At 46.3% G+C, this 23,387-nt stretch overlaps 2 protein-coding genes across 10 annotated transcripts in view; one reads left to right on the top strand and one right to left on the bottom strand.

Annotated features, from left to right (window-relative positions):
* cadm2 (cell adhesion molecule 2) overlaps positions 1-23,387 on the bottom strand; it is a 1,169,873-nt gene that overhangs the window by 935,593 nt on the left and 210,893 nt on the right. The gene's annotated exons all lie outside the window — the stretch shown is intronic.
* Positions 1-23,387, top strand: part of u2af1 (U2 small nuclear RNA auxiliary factor 1) — a 46,150-nt gene that overhangs the window by 4,900 nt on the left and 17,863 nt on the right. For all 4 annotated transcript variants that reach the window (XM_033032329.1, XM_033032328.1, XM_033032333.1 and 1 more), the window contains one exon: positions 17,077-17,164. In XM_033032329.1, coding sequence (XP_032888220.1) covers positions 17,077-17,164 — 88 coding nt within the window. Of the gene's footprint in view, positions 1-17,076; positions 17,165-23,387 lie in introns of those variants that run through there.

Below are 23,387 nucleotides of genomic sequence, written 5' to 3'. Positions count from 1 at the left end.
AGGCGCTGTCCACGAGGCCCCACCTCCTCATCGCTACTCTATAGCGTCCGATGCCTGTCCTCAAGCGGTTGAGGGTTGTCCACTGCTTTCGGGGCAAGTCCTGGCCAGGGACGTCCATGGGGTCATTGATGTAATGGTGTAGCCTAGATGGTTCCGCTGACTTCCACTGGTCTCTCCATCTCGTCTTGACCCAGGCGGCCTTAGAAGCGTCTGCCGGTGTTGTGCAGAGCAGCTCTTGGACTTGCGTGGAAAAGGGGCGCCGTGACTTGAGGCGCACTCGTAGTGGTGTCTCTGTGACGATCTGATGGAGGAGGTGGGATTCACTGGTCTGTGCCTTTCGAGAGAGGGCCAGCGTGGCTGCTTCTCGTCTGATGTTGGCTGGGGCAAGGACGGGCAGTTGGTTTACTGGGGTGGCTCGTAGACATCCGGAGACAGTCCGCAGGGCGCTGTTGAGGGCAGCATCCAGCTTCTTGGCGTGAGGGCTACGGCACCAGACTCGGCGGCTGAGAACACCAGGGCCACTGTGGACATGCGCAGTGTCTTCGTCGTGGCTCCCCATGTGGTGCCGACTAGGCGGCGTATCAGTGCGGCGCTTGTCTTTGCCTTGGCACCTTCCAGATGTTGTTTGAATGACAACGTTCTGTAGAGCTTCACACCGAGATACGTGGGGACAGGCTGGGACCGTAACCGGGCGTTATCCACCATGACGTTCATCTCGCGGGTCGCTTCCCTGTTGTTGAATCTCCCAACGTCCAAGTCCTTCTGCAGAGTCCCTCCATCCGCTCCACTACCTGCCTCGCCACCTATTTTAGTTTCATCCGCAAACTTTGCCACAAAGCCTTTTATCCCCTCGTCCAAATCATTAATATACAACGTTTAGAGTAGCAGCTCCAGCACCGACCCCTGCGGAACTCATCAAAATCATGAGGAGTAGATCGGGTAGATGCACAGAATCTTTTGCCCAGAGTAGGAGAATCGAGGACCAAGGTGAAGGGGAAAAGATTTCATAGGAATCCGAGGGGTGACTTTCACACAAAGGGTGGTGGGTGTATGGAACAAGCTGCCAGAGGAGGTAGTTGAGGCAGGGATTATCCCATCGTTTAAGAAACAGACAGGTACATGGATTGGACCGGTTTGGACCAAACGCAGGCAGGTGGGACTAGTGTAGCTGGGACATTGTTGGCTGGTGTGGGCAAGTTGGGGCGAAGGGCCTGTTTCCACACTGTATCACTCTCTGACTCTGACTAACTCCACTAGTCACTGGCTGCCAACCAGAAAAAGCCCCCTTTATTGCCATTATATTTTTAAGTCGGATACACAAGGAATCTGGCATAAGGAACAAATTGGATGAGCTTGTAGCACAGTTGGAAATTGGCAGGTATGATGTGGGTATTTCGGGGACGTGGCCGCAAGTGGAACGGAGCTGGGAGCTGAAAATACAGGGTTCAAACATCCAATCGGGAAGACAGAAAGTTTTTAAGAAGGAACTGCAGATGCTGGAAAATCGAAGGTACACAAAAATGCTGGAGAAACTCAGCGGGTGCAGGAGCATCTATGGAGCGAAGGAAATAGGCAACGTTTCGGGCCGAAACCCTTCTTCAGACTCACAGGGAAGACAGAAAGGTGGGCAGAGGGGGTGCAGTAGTTTTGTTGGTTCGTGAGGGGTGACATAGGATCAGAAGTCATTGTGGGTAGAGCTGAGAAATTATAAGGGCAAAACTACTCTAATGGGAGTTATTTACAGGCCTCCAAACAGTAGCCAGGATATAGGGTACAAGTTACATCAGGAGATAAAATTGGCATGTAAAAAAGGCAATGCTATGGTGGTCATGGGAGATTTCAATATGCAGGGAAAATCAGGTTGGTACTGGACCCCAAAAAAGGGAATTTGAAGAGTGCCTCTTAGAGCAGCTTGTAGTGGAGAGAATCCAGATATTGGAGGTGCAAAGGGACTGGGGAGCGCTGGTGCAGGATTCTCAAAAAGTTAATCTGCAGACGAATCTTGGATAGAGTGGATGTGGAGAGGATGTTTTCACTAGGGGGAGAGTCTAGAACTCAGAAATAAAGGACGTTCTTTTAGGAAGGAGACGAGAAGGAATTTCTTTAGTCAGAGGGTGGTGAATCTGTGGAATTCTTTGCCACAGAAGGCTGTAGAAGCCAGGTCAGTAGTTTTTTGTAAGACAGAGATAGATAGATTTTTGATTAGTACAGGTGTCAGGGGTTACGGGGAGAAGGCAGGAGAATGGGGTTAGGAAGGAGAGATAGATCAGCCATGATTGAATGGTGGAATAGACATGATGGGCTGAATGGCCTAATTCTACTCCACTATGGCACAAGGGATTGCAGGTGCAGGAATCTAGACCAAAAACAAACTGCTGCATGAAATCAGTGGGTCAGGTGGAGCAAATGGAGGTTTTGGCTTTCGAACCCTGTATTTTTTTATTAGATTTTTCATTAAATGTAAATTTTTCTATGAACCTGGTGAGCTACAAAGGGGTGGAATGGAGAGAGTCCTGGTGAGCTTGAAGAGGGGAGGCAGGGTCGTGGTGTGCTTGATTTGGGGGGGAAGAGGGTGAAGACAAGGATTTGGTGGGTTTAATGGAGATGATGCTGGAGGCAGGGCCCTTGTGGGCCAGGGACCAGATCGCTGTTGATTTCAGTCTGTGACTGGATTGCTGGAGGCTGATGCAGGGTCTAGACTGCAGGCAGTTCTGTTATAATGCAGTCTGAAGAAGGGTTTTGGCCCGAAATGTTGCCTATTTCCTTCGCTCCATAGATGCTGCTGCACTCGCTGAATTTCTCCAGCATTTTTGTGTACCTGTTATAATGCATGTTTCTTTAGCTTTAGGATATAATAAGAGTGAATAAGGTAACACTGTTTGCCTTACGGAGGCTGAATTGGCGAAAACACAATTTTGAAAGGAAACACTGAAATTGACCTGCAGAAAAACAGCTGTATTGAGGGTGTGGGAACAACAGTCTAGGGAAGTAACCTCTCTGTGGTGATCAGATGTCGTTGTCTCAAGATGCAATTTCAAGAGTAGCCATTGAAATTGTCAGTAGTCGCTTCTATTGACATTTGTGCAATGGTACTCTATTAAGCAACGTAACATTCACCATTTTTAGCGAGCAGAATCAAAAATAAACATGCAGCTAATAAAAAGACGTGCTTACAACTTCTGAGGGTGAAATAACCTGCGAGTTATTGCGTCTGAAACTCTTTAGCCTCTAATCCTCTTTCTTCCATACCAGGTGTCCTCATTCTTTAGGGAACGGGGGTTCCCCTCTTCCATCATAGATGAGGCCCTCACTAGGGTCTCCTCGATATCCCACAGCTCCGTTCTTGCTCCCCCTTCCCCCCAGTCCTCGCCTTCCACCTCATCAGCTGTTGCACATCATCTGCACACAATCCTCCAACATTTTCGCCACCTCCAACAGGGTCCACTAGCTACCTCTTCCAATCTCCACTCGTTCCTTAGCACACAAACCAACCCCCTCCCCAGGTACTTTCCCCATGCAACCACAGGAGATGCAGCACCTGTCCCTATACTTCCCCCCCCCCCCCCCCCCCCCCCCCCTCCGACTCCGTCCAAGAACCCCATCAGTCTTTTCAGATGAGGCCGAGGTTCACTTCCACCTGCAAATGCTCGGCGATTGTTTCACTGAACACCACCGCTCAATCTGCCTAAACCTACCTGATCTCCCGGTTGCTAAACACTTTAACTCCCCCACCCATTCCTGCACTGACCTTTCTGTCCTGGGCCTCCTCCATATTCAGAGTGATTCCCAGCGCAAATTGGAGGAACAATACTTCATATTTCGCTTGGGCAGCTTACACCCCCAGCGGTATGAACATTGACTTATTTATCTTCAAGTAATCCTTGCTTTCCCTCTCTCTCCATCCCTCCCCCTTCCCAGTTCTCCGACCAGTCTTACTGTCTCCGACTACATTTTATCTCTGCCTTGTTGTTACCTTCTCCCAGCCAACAATGACCCATTCTACATTTTCCTTGATCTACATTCCCTTTGTTCTATTTTCACACCGTACACTTCCTTATCTATCCATCTCTCTCCCCTGACATCAGTCTGAAGAAGGGTCTTGACCTGAAACGTCACCCATTCCTTCTCTCCAGAGATGCTGCCTGTCTTGCTGAGTAACCCTAGCATTTAGTGTCTATCTTTGTATTAAACCAGCATCTGCAGTTCCTTCCTTCACCGTGTCTCCATTATCAAGTTTTTAATAACTCAATCTTCCACAATGTGAGGTTTCTTACAAAGGCCGGAATTGCGTTATAGCAGCGCTTCCTGTAGATGGGAGATGGAATAAAGAATCGGAGAACATCGAATTAAGGTGATTTTTACATGTCAAATGCAGTAGTAGAGATTTATATGTTCTGTTCATAAGTGTCTGAAAAGAGAATTTGTTGGAGTGGGTGGGGATTGGGACCAGCTGATGGGCCAGTGAAGAGCCAGTGGTCTGCATGGGCTGAACGACCTCCCTCCTTGGCATGATCATTCTGTGACAGATGTTTGGGCCAAAAATCACGCCGCTAGTTATTTTACCACACGCGCGTGTATTTTCCCCCATGCGTGTGTATTTTACCACACACGCGTCTATTTTACCACAGTGTATTTTACCACACGCGCGTCTATTTTACCACAGTGTATTTTACCACACGCGCGTGTATTTTACCACACGCGCGTGTATTTTACCACAGTGTATTTTACTGCGCGCGTGTATTTTACCACCTGCGCGCGTGTATTTTACCACACGCGCGTTTTACCACACGTGTATTCATGGGCTCTATTAGCCTATCCCCACTGTCCCTGGATTTAATTGATTTGCCTCTTTTCTGCCCGGCTAACTACTGTCATCAATAATTGAACAATCGTATCTTCAGTGCCTTTATCCAAGTAAATTAATATACAATGTAAAAAATTGAAACTGCAACATTGGTTCCGGTGGCACATCACTTGCATCTTGCCAAGCAGCAAAAGAAAATGTCTATTTTCATAGACATAAATGCCAAAATTCTTCTGTGCTAATATTTCCTCCTGCACCATGAAATTTTTATTTTTCACAGTAATCTTTCTCCCAAGTCACTATATTGTTCCTCCATTAGTTGCTTTTAGCCACAAAGGTTTGGCCAGATTTATTGGAGGCGCTGAGGAGAGCAAGTTCCGAATGGTGATGACTAAATTAAACTAGCAAAATTGAAAAAAATGAATGGAACTGAAAGCCAATATTGACAGTGCCTGATTATCATCTTCAACATTTCTGTAGGGATTTCTTTGAAGTGTACTTCGAAGCAAACCTGAAGGTGGCAGCATAGATTCGTATGGTCTTTTAGAATGCCTACAGAATTCTTGCCTTGATTAGCTGTGCAGAAAATAGAGGGAGTGATAGAGGCATACAACACACAATGGGCCGGACTAGCCCACGCTGGCCAAGTTGCTTATCCGTGCAAATTGTATTTTTCCTAATTTGCTTCATAATCCTATTCCTTTCCCAACCATGTACCTGTCTCAATGGTTTTTCTAAAGCTTTAGTTGTAGTTGCCTCCGCCTCCATCTCTGACTGCTCATTTCATATACCCACCAACCTCTGCATAAAGCTCCCCATCTGATCTGTGCAGGTATATAGTTTAGATGAGGTTCAGACACATATGAGCCAAATGCTGACAAATGTTCTTAAGTTAAAGGAGCAGAATTGGGCAATTTTGTCCATCAAGTATACTCCGCCATTCAATCGTGGCGGACCTTTCTTTCCCTCTCAACCCCATTCCCCTGCCTGCTCTCCATAACCCCTGGCTCCCACACTAATCAAGATCCTAGCAATCTCCGCTTTTAAATATCCATTGACTTGGCCTCCACAGCCTTCTGTGCAACTAATTCGACAGATTCACCACCCTCTGACAAGAAATTCCTCTTCCGTTTCCATTCTAAAAGTACGCCTTTTTATTCTGATGCTATGCCTAGCGCCAGGGAGTTCTTGCGGAGACGGGGTGTGCGGGACCTGCAGTGAAGCCGCGATAACGAGTTCCTCTCCCCATTTTTCCCCACCCCTCTCCCCCCCGCCTCTCCAACTATCCCTGAGTCCCTACCTCTCCCACTCCCCCCCCCTCCCTTTATCTCCCCCCTGCCCCAGCCACTCCAACTGTCCCCCAGTCCCTACCTCTACCACTCCCCCCCCTCTCCCTCTATCTCCCCCCCGCCACTCCAACTACCCCCCAGTCCCTACCTCTCCCACTCCCCCCCCTCTATCTCCCCGCCCCCCCCGCCACTCCAACTATCCCCCAGTCCCTACCTCTCCCCCCCCCCCCCCCCCCCATGTCCCTCTATATCCCCCCCACTCTCCCGAGGATCTCGATGTAAACCACCGCTGGCCCCCGTTTTCAATTATGGCTGATCTACCTCTCCCTGCTAACCCCATTCTCCTGCCTTCTTCCCATAACATCTGACAAGAATCTATATAATCTTAATAATATCCACTGACTTTGTCTCTACAGCCGAGTTTTTTGTATACAAGCCCTCTTGAAATAAATGCTAGCATTGAGTTTGCTTTCTTTACTACCGATTCAACTTGCAGATGAACTTTTTGGGAATCCCGCATCAGCACTCCCAAGTCCCTTTGGACCTCCAACTTCTGGATTCTCTCCTAATTTAGAAAATAGTCTACGCCTTTATTCCTACGACCAAAATGCATCTCCACACTTTGCTACACTATATTCCATCTGCCACTTCTCTCCTCACTCTCCCAACCTTCTTCTTCTTCTGTCGTACGTCTTTTAGACCTGCAGCTCCATTGAGGCGAGCCAGGCCAACGTGTCATCGTCCAGGTAAATCAGACTTTGTTCACCATTCGGTGGCCGGTGTTTGGGGCAACTGGTGACTATGTGCTCCACTGTCTGTGTTGGGTCCCCACACTCGCAGGAGGCGCTGTCCACGAGGCCCCACCTCCTCATTGCTACTCTATAGCGTCCGATGCCTGTCCTCAAGCGGTTGAGGGTTGTCCACTGCTCTCGGGGCAAGTCCTGGTCAGGGACGTCCATGGGGTAATTGATGTAATGGTGTAGCCTAGATGGTTCCGCTGACTTCCACTGGTCTCTCCATCTCGTCTTGACCCAGGCAGCCTTAGAAGCGTCTGCCGGTGTTGTGCAGAGCAGCTCTTGGACTTGCGTGGAAAAGGGGCGCTGTGACTTGAGGCGCACTCGTAGTGGTGTCTCTGTGACGATCTGATGGAGGAGGTGGGATTCACTGGTCTGTGCCTTTCGTGAGAGGGCCAGCGTGGCTGCTTCTCGTCTGATGTTGGCTGGGGCGAGGACGGGCAGTTGGTTTACTGGGGTGGCTCGTAGGCATCCGGAGACAGTCCGCAGGGCGCTGTTGAGGGCAGCATCCAGCTTCTTGGCGTGAGGGCTACGGCACCAGACTCGGCGGCTGAGAACACCAGGGCCACTGTGGACATGCGCAGTGTCTTCGTCGTGGCTCCCCATGTGGTGCTGGCTAGGCGGCGTATCAGTGCGGCGCTTGTCTTTGCCTTGGCACCTTCCAGATGTTGTTTGAATGACAACGTTCTGTAGAGCTTCACACCGAGATACGTGGGGACAGGCTGGGACCATAACCGGGCATTATCCACCATGACGTTCATCTCGCGGGTCGCTTCCCTGTTGTTGAATCTCCCAACGTCCAAGTCCTTCTGCAGAGTCCCTCCATCCGCTCCACTACCTGCCTCGCCACCTATTTTTGTTTCATCCGCAAACTTTGCCACAAAGCCTTTTATCCCCTCGTCCAAATCATTAATATACAACGTTTAGAGTAGCAGCTCCAGCACCGACCCCTGCGGAACTCATCAAAATCATGAGGAGTAGATCGGGTAGATGCACAGAATCTTTTGCCCAGAGTAGGAGAATCGAGGACCAAGGTGAAGGGGAAAAGATTTCATAGGAATCCGAGGGGTGACTTTCACACAAAGGCTGGTGGGTGTATGGAACAAGCTGCCAGAGGAGGTAGTTGAGGCAGGGATTATCCCATCGTTTAAGAAACAGACAGGTACATGGATTGGACCGGTTTGGACCAAACGCAGGCAAGTGGGACTAGTGTAGCTGGGACATTGTTGGCTGGTGTGGGCGAGTTGGGGCGAAGGGCCTGTTTCCACACTGTATCACTCTCTGACTCTGACTAACTCCACTAGTCACTGGCTGCCAACCAGAAAAAGCCCCCTTTATTGCCATTATATTTTTAAGTCGGATACACAAGGAATCTGGCATAAGGAACAAATTGGATGAGCTTGTAGCACAGTTGGAAATTGGCAAGTATGATGTGGGTATTTCGGGGACGTGGCCGCAAGTGGAACGGAGCTGGGAGCTGAAAATACAGGGTTCAAACATCCAATCGGGAAGACAGAAAGTTTTTAAGAAGGAACTGCAGATGCTGGAAAATCGAAGGTACACAAAAATGCTGGAGAAACTCAGCGGGTGCAGGAGCATCTATGGAGCGAAGGAAATAGGCAACGTTTCGGGCCGAAACCCTTCTTCAGACTCACAGGGAAGACAGAAAGGTGGGCAGAGGGGGTGCAGTAGTTTTGTTGGTTCGTGAGGGGTGACATAGGATCAGAAGTCATTGTGGGTAGAGCTGAGAAATTATAAGGGCAAAACTACTCTAATGGGAGTTATTTACAGGCCTCCAAACAGTAGCCAGGATATAGGGTACAAGTTACATCAGGAGATAAAATTGGCATGTAAAAAAGGCAATGCTATGGTGGTCATGGGAGATTTCAATATGCAGGGAAAATCAGGTTGGTACTGGACCCCAAAAAAGGGAATTTGAAGAGTGCCTCTTAGAGCAGCTTGTAGTGGAGAGAATCCAGATATTGGAGGTGCAAAGGGACTGGGGAGCGCTGGTGCAGGATTCTCAAAAAGTTAATCTGCAGACGAATCTTGGATAGAGTGGATGTGGAGAGGATGTTTTCACTAGGGGGAGAGTCTAGAACTCAGAAATAAAGAACGTTCTTTTAGGAAGGAGACGAGAAGGAATTTCTTTAGTCAGAGGGTGGTGAATCTGGAATTCTTTGCCACAGAAGGCTGTAGACGCCAGGTCAGTAGTTTTTTGTAAGACAGAGATAGATAGATTTTTGATTAGTACAGGTGTCAGGGGTTACGGGTAGAAGGCAGGAGAATGGGGTTAGGAAGGAGAGATAGATCAGCCATGATTGAATGGTGGAATAGACATGATGGGCTGAATGGCCTAATTCTACTCCACTATGGCACAAGGGATTGCAGGTGCAGGAATCTAGACCAAAAACAAACTGCTGCATGAAATCAGTGGGTCAGGTGGAGCAAATGGAGGTTTTGGCTTTCGAACCCTGTATTTTTTTATTAGATTTTTCATTAAATGTAAATTTTTCTATGAACCTGGTGAGCTACAAAGGGGTGGAATGGAGAGAGTCCTGGTGAGCTTGAAGAGGGGAGGCAGGGTCGTGGTGTGCTTGATTTGGGGGGGAAGAGGGTGAAGACAAGGATTTGGTGGGTTTAATGGAGATGATGCTGGAGGCAGGGCCCTTGTGGGCCAGGGACCAGACCGCTGTTGATTTCAGTCTGTGACTGGATTGCTGGAGGCTGATGCAGGGTCTAGACTGCAGGCAGTTCTGTTATAATGCAGTCTGAAGAAGGGTTTTGGCCCGAAATGTTGCCTATTTCCTTCGCTCCATAGATGCTGCTGCACTCGCTGAATTTCTCCAGCATTTTGTGTACCTGTTATAATGCATGTTTCTTTAGCTTTAGGATATAATAAGAGTGAATAAGGTAACACTGTTTGCCTTACGGAGGCTGAATTGGCGAAAACACAATTTTGAAAGGAAACACTGAAATTGACCTGCAGAAAAACAGCTGTATTGAGGGTGTGGGAACAACAGTCTAGGGAAGTAACCTCTCTGTGGTGATCAGATGTCGTTGTCTCAAGATGCAATTTCAAGAGTAGCCATTGAAATTGTCAGTAGTCGCTTCTATTGACATTTGTGCAATGGTACTCTATTAAGCAACGTAACATTCACCATTTTTAGCGAGCAGAATCAAAAATAAACATGCAGCTAATAAAAAGACGTGCTTACAACTTCTGAGGGTGAAATAACCTGCGAGTTATTGCGTCTGAAACTCTTTAGCCTCTAATCCTCTTTCTTCCATACCAGGTGTCCTCATTCTTTAGGGAACGGGGGTTCCCCTCTTTCATCATAGATGAGGCCCCCACACAGCTCCGTTCTTTCTCCCCCTTCCCCCCAGTCCTCGCCTTCCACCTCATCAGCTGTTGCACATCATCTGCACATAATCCTCCAACATTTTCGCCACCTCCAACAGGGTCCACTAGCTACCTCTTCCAATCTCCACTCGTTCCTTAGCACACAAACCAACCCCCTACCCAGGTACTTTCCCCATGCAACCACAGGAGATGCAGCACCTGTCCCTATACTTTCCCCCCCCCCCCCCCCCCCCCCCCCCCCTCGACTCCGTCCAAGAACCCCATCAGTCTTTTCAGATGAGGCCGAGGTTCACTTCCACCTGCAAATGCTCGGCGATTGTTTCACTGAACACCACCGCTCAATCTGCCTAAACCTACCTGATCTCCCGGTTGCTAAACACTTTAACTCCCCCACCCATTCCTGCACTGACCTTTCTGTCCTGGGCCTCCTCCATATTCAGAGTGATTCCCAGCGCAAATTGGAGGAACAATACCTCATATTTCGCTTGGGCAGCTTACACCCCCAGCGGTATGAACATTGACTTATTTATCTTCAAGTAATCCTTGCTTTCCCTCTCTCTCCATCCCTCCCCCTTCCCAGTTCTCCGACCAGTCTTACTGTCTCCGACTACATTTTATCTCTGCCTTGTTACCTTCTCCCAGCCAACAATGACCCATTCTACATTTTCCTTGATCTACATTCCCTTTGTTCTATTTTCACACCGAACACTTCCTTATCTATCCATCTCTCTCCCCTGACATCAGTCTGAAGAAGGGTCTCGACCTGAAACGTCACCCATTCCTTCTCTCCAGAGATGCTGCCTGTCTTGCTGAGTAACCCTAGCATTTAGTGTCTATCTTTGTTTTAAACCAGCATCTGCAGTTCTTTCCTTCACCGTGTCTCCATTATCAAGTTTTTAATAACTCAATCTTCCACAATGTGAGGTTTCTTACAAAGGCCGGAATTGCGTTATAGCAGCGCTTCCTGTAGATGGGAGATGGAATAAAGAATCGGAGAACATCGAATTAAGGTGATTTTTACATGTCAAATGCAGTAGTAGAGATTTATATGTACTGTTCATAAGTGTCTGAAAAGAGAATTTGTTGGAGTGGGTGGGGATTGAGACCAGCTGATGGGCCAGTGAAGAGCCAGTGGTCTGCATGGGCTGAACGACCTCCCTCCTTGGCATGATCATTCTGTGACAGATGTTTGGGCCAAAAATCACGCCGCTAGGTATTTTACCACACGCGCGTGTATTTTCCCCCATGCGTGTGTATTTTACCACACACGCGTCTATTTTACCACAGTGTATTTTACCACACGCGCGTGTATTTTACCACAGTGTATTTTACCGCGCGCGTGTATTTTACCACCTGCGCGCGTGTATTTTACCACCTGCGCACGTTTTACCACACGTGTATTCATGGGCTCTATTAGCCTATCCCCACTGTCCCTGGATTTAATTGATTTGCCTCTTTTCTGCCCGGCTAACTACTGTCATCAATAATTGAACAATCTTATCTTCAGTGCCTTTATCCAAGTAAATTAATATACAATGTAAAAAATTGAAACTGCAACATCGGTTCCGGTGGCACATCACTTGCATCTTGCCAAGCAGCAAAAAAAAATGTCTATTTTCATTTTCCTGTTTGCCAAAATTCTTCTGTGCTAATATTTCCTCCTGCACCATGAAATTTTTATTTTTCACAGTAATCTTTCTCCAAAGTCACTATATTGTTCCTCCATTAGTTGCTTTTAGCCACAAAGGTTTGGCCAGATTTATTGGAGGCGCTGAGGAGAGCAAGTGGTGATGACTAAATTAAACTAGCAAAATTGAAAAAAATGAATGGAACTGAAAGCCAATATTGACAGTGCCTGATTATCATCTTCAACATTTCTGTAGGGATTTCTTTGAAGTGTACTTCGAAGCAAACCTGAAGGTGGCAGCATAGATTCGTATGGTCTTTTAGAATGCCTACAGAATTCTTGCCTTGATTAGCTGTGCAGAAAATAGAGGGAGTGATAGAGGCATACAACACACAATGGGCCGGACTAGCCCACGCTGGCCAAGTTGCTTATCCGTGCAAATTGTATTTTTCCTAATTTGCTTCATAATCCTATTCCTTTCCCAACCATGTACCTGTCTCAATGGTTTTTCTAAAGCTTTAGTTGTAGTTGCCTCCGCCTCCATCTCTGACTGCTCATTTCATATACCCACCAACCTCTGCATAAAGCTCCCCATCTGATCTGTGCAGGTATATAGTTTATAGGTATGTTGCAAAGCCTACCTGAAGCGTCGCTGAAAATCTGTCGCTGTGGGTGTGCGCGATTTTGGCGCCGTTTAGAGGGGGGTGGGTTTAAAACGCGATTTTCTCTAGGCTGTTCAAATCGAAGATGTTCAGCCTAGTTAATTATTAGCGAAAAATCGCTGGAAGACCCCGTCGCAAAAGCTATTATTAGTTTTAAAGGCCTCGTATAATAGTTATAGTAGTTTAAAAATCAATCTCTAAACCCGCGACCACCGGCAGCTGTCGGTCTCATAGAGCAAATAACTGAAGGTATGCTGCTTATTTTTACATTAAAAAGGGCTTCTTAAGATCCCTTTATACAAAGTTTAATATTGCGAGAAGCTCATTTTGGGCCCATTATATCCCGCAGTATTTTTCTGGGCATTTGAGGGCACAAATCTACCGCAATGTGAACGTTCTAAACCAGCGCGTTCACAGGATCCCACTAGAAAGCTGATTTAAAATGGACTTTAATTTACAGCAATTGAACACTAAATTCCTTCCATTTGGCCTATAAATTAATGTAAATGAGATTTAAAAATCATGTTTTATTGTGAATTATTTATGAATATTATTTGGACACTTAGGCTATTTAAAAATGTTAATCATTTATTAAGAAATGGATAGATGTTTAGATCTAGTAATTGAAGTTTGAAATTAGCTACACTTGGGTAACTAACTAATTATATGCTTTAATTTCAGGTCATCCAAGTAAGATTATTTTATATTTGTTTCAGAATGGTTCAATCTACGATAACTGAAAATTTCATTCAGTTCTCTTAATTTTTAAGAAGGTTATGGGCTTTTGACTGCACACGATCACAGCTTTTTTGTTATGTCCATAGAAAATCAATAGGGAACAAGATGCTAATTTCCGAGTATGAAAATGGCCATAACTTTTTAAATACTTGAGATATGAAAGTGAATTAGGTGTCAAATTAAACTTCTTTTTATGCTTTATCTGATGGCATAAATTACAGACTTGATTTTTAAAATCTCAAAATTTTGTAACATTGCTATAGTTTAGATAGGTTCAGACACATATGAGCCAAATGCTGACAAATGTTCTTAAGTTAAAGGAGCAGAATTGGGCAATTTCGTCCATCAAGTATACTCCGCCATTCAATCGTGGCGGACCTATCTTTCCCTCTCAACCCCATTCCCCTGCCTGCTCTCCATAACCCCTGGCTCCCACACTAATCAAGATCCTAGCAATCTCCGCTTTTAAATATCCATTGACTTGGCCTCCACAGCCTTCTGTGCAACTAATTCGACAGATTCACCACCCTCTGACAAGAAATTCCTCTTCCGTTTCCATTCTAAAAGTACGCCTTTTTATTCTGATGATATGGCCTAGCGCCAGGGAGTTCTTGCGGAGACGGGGTGTGCGGGACCTGCAGTGAAGTCGCGATAACGAGTTCCTCTCCCCATTTTTCCCCATCCCTCTCCCCCCCGCCTCTCCAACTATCCCTGAGTCCCTACCTCTCCCACTCCCCCCCCCCCTCCCTTTATCTCCCCCCCGCCCCAGCCACTCCAACTGTCCCCCAGTCCCTATCTCTACCACTCCCCCCCCCCTCTCCCTCTATCTCCCCCCCGCCACTCCAACTATCCCCCAGTCCCTACCTCTCCCACTCCCCCCCTCTCCCTCTATCTACCACCACTCCAACTATCCCGCAGTCCCTACCTCTCCCACCCCCCCCCCCTCTATCTCCCCGCCACTCCAACTATCCCCCAGTCCCTACCTCTCCCACTCCCCCCCTCCCTCTATCTACCGCCACTCCAACAATCCCCCAGTCCCTACCTCTCCCACTCCCCCCCCCTCCTCTATCTCCCCCCCGCCACTCCAACTATCCCCCAGTCCCTACCTCTCCCACTCCCCCCCCCTCTCCCTCTATCTACCGCCACTCCAACTATCCCCCAGTCCCTACCTCTCCCACTCCCCCCCCCTCTCCCTCTATCTCCCCCCCGCCACTCCAACTATCCCCCAGTCCCTACCTCTCCCACTCCCCCCCTCTCCCTCTATCTACCGCCACTCCAACTATCCCCCAGTCCCTACCTCTACCACTCCCCCCCCCCCTCCCTCTATCTCCCCCGCCCCAGCCACTCCAACTATCCCCCAGTCCCTACCTCTCCCACTCCCCCCCCTCTCCCTCTATCTACCGCCACTCCAACTATCCCCCAGTCCCTACCTCTCCCACCCCCCCCCCTCAGGGGGGGGGTGGGGGGGGGGGGGGCGAGCGGCCTGGAGCTGGGGAAGGGAGAGGCCGAGGCTGCAGCCTAGTCCGTGCCCCGGGTCCAGCACATCTCCCTCTCCGCAGGCCTGGAGCAGCAGTGCCGCAGCTCCCAGCCTCGCCTTTACCCGCGGTCGCTCTGTAGGAAGGAACTGCAGATGCTGATTTACTCCAAATGTAGGCACAAAGTGCTGGAGTAACTCAGCGGGACAGGCAGCAAGTTAAATTTAACAGACAAATGAGGCAGTTAAATTCCCAACAGTCGTGCCAGAAAGTCGTTAGATACCCCCAACTGAGAGATTATTACAATAAAAAAGTAAAAAGGGAGGCACTAGAAGAAAGGAATCCAGTGGTAGAAGCGATAGTTAATGCGTATCATCAAAAAACATCAAGGATTATTTCTAAACTTTACCATAGTTTAATGGAATGTCAAGCCAAAACTACATTTTGTGTAAAATGTAAGTGCGAAAAGGAATTGAACATCACAATCTCAGCAGAAGACGTTCCCTGGGGAATGCTACCATCCTCCAGTGTGAACATTGACCAGTGCTCGTGGCTGTGTGACTGAACCCACACAACTGCTCCATGGGCCTTGCGCACTTCAAACTGGCCTTCTGTATGGGGATTAATCAGAATGGACAAGGTTGCCTGAATGGCGGCCGGTGCCTTTAAGTTCTCTGTGCCGAGCGGAAAAGCATAATTTATACAATATTTTGTAGCCTTGGTCCTGAAGTGCTCTGGAGCCAATTACGTCATTTTGGAGCTTTGTTGAAAAACTTTTAATAATCTAATCTAAAACAAATTGTATGCAAGTTGAAGGTCTTGTATTAGCTTCTTCTTTCCATTTGGTATAAAATGTATTATAGTTACATTGTGAGGTTTGGAACAATGTCATTATATCTGGAACAGAAGCTCAGTACCATACACATCACATTTCCATATCCAATATTGTATCTGTTCATCATTACAAGGAACTAACTCCAATGTCCCCATAGTTGCAGGATTTTTAAACGTGGGGGCAAGTCCAGTGGCATCCATTGACTTGCATCCCTGCTGGGAAACGCATTCACGCAAGAAACTAATGATCTGTCCCTCTGGCCTGCAAGGAATTCTTCATACTGTCATATAATCTTCAACAAGGTGTACCTTTATCCCAACAGCATGCAGCAAATTGCGGTCTGAGGAGCATGTGCGGGCACAGGAGATGAGGTTTAAGTCGTGTCTGCGCAGCTGTTTGTCGACTTTCTGGCACGACTGTAGTAATGACTGCCTCATTTAACTGCCTCATTTGTCTGTTAAATTTAACTTGCTATTTGCATTTGATGCAATTAGTTGTAGTCATCTGCAATGTTATCTATCTCTTCCCTGATGACCTTTCTAAAACAATTGGTAGAATCTATAAATTTAAACTTGGTATTTGATGTCCAAGTCTGAATCGTTGATATGTTTGGAACGGCAGTGGTCCAAGCACAAATGCTGGGCGGGCACCTCCAGTTACCTTGTGCTGCTTCCAATGGCAGTTCTTTCAATACAGGAGCTAGAAATCCATTCTGCTATTGAGCAACAAAAAGCTGTAGTTTCTGGAAATCTGTAATGAAAATAGTGCTGGAAGTATTTGGTGAGTTGAGCAGTATGTGGAGACAAGCAGTTAATGAATTGGATCAATAGATATTCAATGATTATTTTTAAGGCAGAGATAGATAGATTCTTGATTAGTACGGTGTCGGGGATATGGGGAGAAGGCAGGAGAATGGGGTTAGGAGGGAGAGACAGATCGGCCATGATTGAATTGTGAAGCAGACTTAGAATTCGGCTCTTTTCACTTATGACCCTAATAGCCCTTCGTCACAAGTGGCAAAGTGAGAATTGTGAGCAATTTTCTATTGCTGAGAGGGCGCAGGTGGAGAGAATGGAACGCACAGGGATAGAAACACTTTCATTGCCATTTACGTGGAATTTGGTAGCAGGAGCAGGCCACTTGATTCTTTAAGCAAGCTCTGTCATTCAACATAATATTGGCAGATTATCCAGATCCTGCGTGTACAGCTACACTGTTTAAGATACATGCAGGAAGGTACATGGAAAGGTTTGGAGGGATATGGACAGCTAAAGTCAAATAAATGCGATTGAGCTTGGTCTCTCAAGGGAGGGGGGGGGGGCACTGAGTGGAGTAAACCAATTCAGTCTTGATGCAGGGTCTTTACCTAAAACCTGGAGTTTCCCATTGCCTCCATAGATGCCGGCTGACTCACTGTGAGGTCCTCCAGTGATTTTTCCTCTTTCTCTGATTCATTGGTGTACTGATAAAAGATGTCCTCTTTCACAGGGTCAACTGTTCATTCTATTTTAAAATCGGAGCGTGTCGTCATGGAGACCGATGTTCTCGTTTGCACAACAAGCCCACATTCAGTCAGGTGAGCCTGCATCAGTTTGGTGTCCATTGGTTTAAAAGCTCTTCACTCAGCTATCATAAGAATCATGCACGTTATTGCCACTGATCATTCTTAAAAACCTTTTTTGTCTTTTGTACCTGTCCTATTGAAATAAAAGAATCCTGGGTTGGTGTGCCTCTGGGACCATGCGTTGTTATTGCTGAGTGCCGTGCTTCTCATCTGGGAATTGTCATCATCTTCCAACTTGGCATTGTTGACTCTCGGGCAATTTCAGCTCTGAATCCAATGGTAGCTTCACGAGTGGCTAAAAGCTTAGCCTGGTTTTCCACTCCACAATGGTGCCGGCCCTGTTTGATCAGGATGACCCCCTCAACCATCATTTGCTTCATACAGTGCATTCAGAAAATATTCACACCCCTTCACATATTCCAGATTTTGTTACGTTACAGCCTTGTTTTAAAATGGATTAAATTCATAATGCAACTAAATGTGGATAAAGTGTAGGGGTCTGAATACTTTCTCAATGCCCTGTAGAGCCCAGAATTAGCCGACCTGCCTTGCTAACTGAATCCACATGACATGAAATGTCATGTTCCTGTTTTATCAATAGCACCTGATGCCCATTGAAATATCCAGTTAGTCCTGTTTTCATTTCTATTGACTGGGTAGCTGGTTCCTATAGTAATGATGTAGAACCAAGGAACTACCAAAGAAAGACCAATACTGAATTAACTGGGTGGGTCCGGTAGCATCCCTGGAGAACATGGATAGATGACATTTGAGGCTGGGAAACTTCTACTGATTTCCAACAGATCCATATCCCACTGTATCTTTTCTTAACCTTCCTCACTATCCAGAACTTTATAATTTTGCCATTTACAAATTTGCTACGTTTAGAAACCAGAAACCATAGATGCTGGTTTACTAAAAAATCCCACAAGGTGCTGGAGTAACTCTGCTGCAGTAGATCACGTATATACCAAACCAAGATCTCATCAAGCCTTGAGACTTGGTTAAGAAGGAACTGCAGATGCTGGAAAAATCAAAGGTAGATAAAAATGCTGGAGAAACTCAGCGGGTGAGGCAGCATCTATGGAGCAAAGGAATAGGCGACGTTTCGGGTCGAGACCCTTCATCAGACTGAAAACGGGTCTTGACCCGAAACGTCACCTATTCGTTCGCTCCATAGATGCTGCCTCACCCGCTGAGCTTCCCCAGCATTTTAGTCTACCTTCAGGCCTTGAGACTTATCCACTTTAATGTTTTTCAAGACATCCAACACCACCTCCTTAATATTGACATGCCCGAGAATATCAACATATCTCTGCCTAATCTCACCCCCATCACCATCTGTCTTGGTGAATATCATTAAAAGAACAATGGCAGCAGGTTTAAGAGGTGAGCTCTGTGACCAGATTATGACATGTTTGGGTTGCTCGGCTTTCTTCTGACATTGTGGAAAGAAAGTCCAGCCTTATTGAATAGACAATAGGTGCCGGAGTAGGCCATTCGGCCCTTCGAGCCATTCAATGTGATCATGTCTGATCATCCCCAATCAGTACCCTGTTCCTGCCTTCTCCCCATATCCCCTGACTCTAGCTCTCTAGCCCTATCTAGCTCTCTTGAAAGCATCCAGAGAACCTGCCTCCACCGCCCTCTGAGGCAGAGAATTCCACAGATTCACCACTCTCTGTGAGGAAAAAGTGTTTCCTCGTCTCCGTTCTAAATGGCTTACCCCTTATTCTTAAAAGACAAATGGCTCCAGTGAAGGTTGGGTGGAAAGCTTAGAGATGAAGCCTTTAACTACTGGTGCTGTGCCTGGAGTTTTGGTTTTCTTTTGAATGCCTTCATTATAGAATAATTGCATGGTGTAGAATGCTGATTTAATTCTGTGGGACTTTGGGCCAGAAGGAGAATGGTGTGGCTGTGCAGTACCAATGTGTGTTGGGAGACATCTACGTTGCCACATGGCAAATGTATTTGTTTGGGAAGTTCTGGAGCTGTTATCCATGTCCCTTTATGCCTCATTTTTCCTTCCCCTCCCCCCAATTAAATGCTTTTTGCAATGTGAAAACTCTCTTAATTCAATTTGAGCTTTGTTAAATAATTTAACTAAGTTTAACTAAGTCTGAAGAAGGATCTTGACCTGAAACGTCACCCATTCCTTCTCTCCAGAGATGCTGCCTGCCCCGCTGAGTTACTCCAGCTTTTTGTGTCAATCTTAACTTTTTTTCCATGTTTTTTCGATTTTCTTTGCCTTGTCCTTTCGCAGATTGAAAAAGAGCTGAATGTTTCAGATCGGTCGGTGCTGCTAGTCCATCGCTGACTTGTATTGGACATGCGTGCTTTGTAATTGCACTGTTGCATCACATTGCACCCACGCTGTTTAAATAGCTGGAGTGGAAAGTTTCTGTTTTTGCCTTAATATGCACCATTACTGAATTAACTGTTGAAATGCCGGGGGTTTTTTTTCCAGACAACGGCTCTAAGAGGAGTACTAATTTAATGCATGTTCTCATTCTGGGTGCTGCTGCTTTACAATGACTTTGGGTTGAGGGTTGCATCAAGTGGATAAGGGAGTATGGTTAGAGTGATACTGAGATTCCTTGCAACATCCATGAGGTTACTCCAGATTGCAGACAGCAGGCGTATGTTCCAAATTTGTCTTTAAAGTCAGTGGAATGACATGTATCCACTTTTTTTGTACTCGTACCATTTCTCCATAGGTTCTGTTATTATTAATGAGCATCTTTTGTGGCCTTTGAACTCTGATTGCTAGAGCATCAGTGTGAGTGATTAGATCCCGATGACTTGACCAGTTGAATCTCTTATTGTCTTAACAGTGATACTTTTGTTGAGGGCTCTATTAAGTTGGTGCAAAACAAATTAAAATTTCATCCTGTTTTTTTTTCTTTTTAATTTTTACGCTTCTGTTTTGGAAGATTTTATGGGAATCTGCAAATCAGTCCACCTGCATGACTTATTCTCTGACTGAGCTGGTTTTTCTATTTTCTATGTTTCTATCTTTTATTTCTGAATTACTCGCTCATTTCAGCAAGGAGGCAGAGGCATTGCCTGAGTGGTGACTATGGAACAATCAAGTCACAGCCTGGGATTCTCATTGCTCCTTCTGAATGCCATTTGTTCTCTAAAAACTAAATTTCCCCTGAGCAGAGTGGGTTGCTGGTTTATTGCTGAGGGCAGTTGCTTCCACTGTGACTCCAGGCCCATAGCACAGCACACTGGGTTTAAGGTGACAGATTTTATTTCCTAAAGCGTTAGTAAACCAAATAGTTTGGTTGAGAATCCGATAATTTTATCATTGTCATTAGTGACCGCTCATGTGGACAAAGTGTTTAAGAAAGAACTGCAGATGCTGGAAAAATCAAAGGTAGACAAAAATGCTGGAGAAGTTCACTGGAGAAATTCAGTCTGAAGAAGGGTCTCAACCCTTAACGTCACCTTTTCCTTCGCTCCATAGATGCTGCCGCGCCCACTGAGTTTCTCCAGCATTTTTGTCTACCTACTCATCTGGACAAGTATCATGTGGATGTTAGCTGCCATTAGCTGGGACCTAGAATATAAGATCAGGGAGGTTGTGGTACAGGCTTATAAAACATAGGTGCAGGCCCTGCCCCCAAATTGACAAAGACTTGATCGCAGTTGATAGAGCGTAGAAGTGTTTGTAGGAATGAAGCTTGGGTGGAATGTTTCAGTTGTGAGGAGAGATTGGCTAGGCTGGATTTGTTTTCCTTGGAGCTGAGGGGGAACCTGACAGAGGAATACAAAGATAAGGGATATGGAGTAGACAGAGGTTTGATTTTGCCCCATCACAAATGTGTCTACAATTGCAGGAAAGAGGCGTGGGGTGGGAAGTTTAGAGACCATCTGAGGAGGGGTTGACATATGAAACGCACGGCTGGAAGGGTTAGTGAAGGCCAACACAGAAACATCACATTACAGAAATGCAACACCAAAGAGCATTTGAATAGCCAATGAATAGAAGACTATGCACCATCTTGCAGATAATGTTAATGAAAATCCAGAGATTTTCTGTACATAAAAGGGATGCAGTTAACTAGAGAGAGAATAGGGCCCTTCAGAACTCCAAGCAGTCATTTCTGTGGATCTGCAGGAGATAGGCAAGGTCCTCAATGAGTATTTCTGCATGGAGAAAGACATGAAGACTGGGGGACTTGAGACAGTTAATGGAGATGTCTAGAGCAGTGGTTCCCAACCTTTTTTAGTTCATGGCCCCCTTGGGCTCTTTAATTTTTCTGTGCCCCCCCCCCCCCCCCCCTGACATTATTAGCGGGGAAAAAAGTGGCCCCTTCATTGAACTTGTGGCCCCCTAAATCCCCAAATTTTTCTATGGCCACCATGAAATTTGCCATGGCCCCTTTGGGGCCATATGACCCCAGGTTAGGAATTACTGGTCTAGAGGACTGTCAGTATTATGGTCAAGCAGGTTTTTGACTCCTAAGGGGTATGAAGGTAGATAAATCTCCTGGACCTGATTAGATATATCCAAGGACACTGGGAAGCTAGAGAAGAATTTGCTGTTACTCTGGCTGAGATAGATGGAGGGTATCTATCTCAACGTTCGGGTGAGTTGCCAGGAAACAGGTGGCTAATGTTGTGATGTAAATGCATTTGGATAGACAGGGACTGATTAGGATGGTACACAAAATTGCTGGGGAAACTCAGCGGGTGCAGCAGCATCTATGGAGCGAAGGAAATAGGCGACGTTTCGGGCCGAAACCCTTCTTCAGACTGATTAGGATGGTCAGCATAATTTTGCACATGGGAGATCGTATCTTGTGAGTTATTTGAAGAAGTAACCAAAAAGGTTGAGGGGAAAGCTGTCGATGTTGTCTATATGGACTTCATGGAAGGTTCTGCACAGTAGGCTGCTCAGGAAGGTTAGATCGCATGGGATAAAGGGAAAGCTGGCCGACTGGATAGAGGATTTGCTTTAAGGGAGGAAGCAGAAGATGATGGTCGAATGTGTTTTTTAGACCGGTGGCCAGTAATTCGTGGTGTGCCTCGGGGATCAATGTTAGGCCCATCGCTGTTTGGTTGATATCAACAATTAGGATGAGAATGTACTATAACAAGATTTGAGACATTTGGACAGGTTTGGAGGATATGGGCCAAACGCAGGCAGGTGGGACCAGTGTAGATGGAGCATCTTGGCCAGCACGGGCAAGGATTAGTATAAATGTAGGTAATAATCACCATTGAATGCTGGGCTGCTGGTTGTGTTTAGAGTTGTAGTGCTTTACAGCATGTAAACAGGCCCTGTGCAGGAATGAACTGCAGATGCTGGTTTAATCCAAGGATAGACACAAAAAGCTGGAGTAACTCAGCAGCTCAGACAGCATTTCTGTAGAAATGGAATAGGTGATGTTTCGGATCGAGACCCTTCTTCCGACAGTGTCTATGCACTCCGAGGTCTTTTCCAAAACCTGTCTTTACTTGGCCTAGCCTATGTGATTCTACACATGTCTCCCCCCCCAATTCTGTGAACTGTTCTAACCTGGACGATTCGCTTGTCTCCTTCTGACTGATCCCATGTACGGGCTGTAGATAAGTCGGATGTTCATTACCTCAAGGAACATGCACCACTGGTCATTCATTCTTCATTGCCCTCTGAAGTAACAATAGACAACAGGTGCAGGAGTTACCATTTGGCCTTTCGAGCCAGCATCGACCGGCATTCAATGTGATCATGGCTGATCATCCCCAATCAGTACCCCGTTCCTGCCTTCTCCCCATATCCCATGACTCCGCTATTTTTAAGAGCCCTATCTAGCTCTCTTGAAAGTATCCAGAGAACCTCCACTGCCCTCTGAGGCAGAGAATTCCACAGACTCACCACTCTCTGTGAGAAAAGGTTTCCTCGTCTCTGTTCTAAATGGCTTACTCCTTATTCTTAAACTGTGGCCCCTGGTTCTGGACCTAGCAAGCCACTCAGTTTTGAAAGGACAGGAATTGTTTTTTTTAATCTGCTGTTTCCAAATTCTGTGAACAAATAATGAAAGAAACTTTCATTTGCTGCCAAGTTGTGGTTCATGTTTTGATTCGACACCATTAATGGATTTATTTGGAAACCTACTAGAAGGGCCATTATGGGGTGTGCGTTACTGAGAGTCACTTCTCATTCTCTGCCTCTGCTTTTTATCTGCCGTTTCATCTTAATGCTGCTCATGAAATGTTTCTTCTAAAGGTGTTAGTGCAGACC

Source organism: Amblyraja radiata, chromosome 14, assembly GCF_010909765.2.
Source record: "Amblyraja radiata isolate CabotCenter1 chromosome 14, sAmbRad1.1.pri, whole genome shotgun sequence".
Taxonomy (NCBI): Eukaryota; Metazoa; Chordata; class Chondrichthyes; order Rajiformes; family Rajidae; genus Amblyraja; species Amblyraja radiata.
This window is presented reverse-complemented; position numbering and strand designations above follow the sequence as displayed.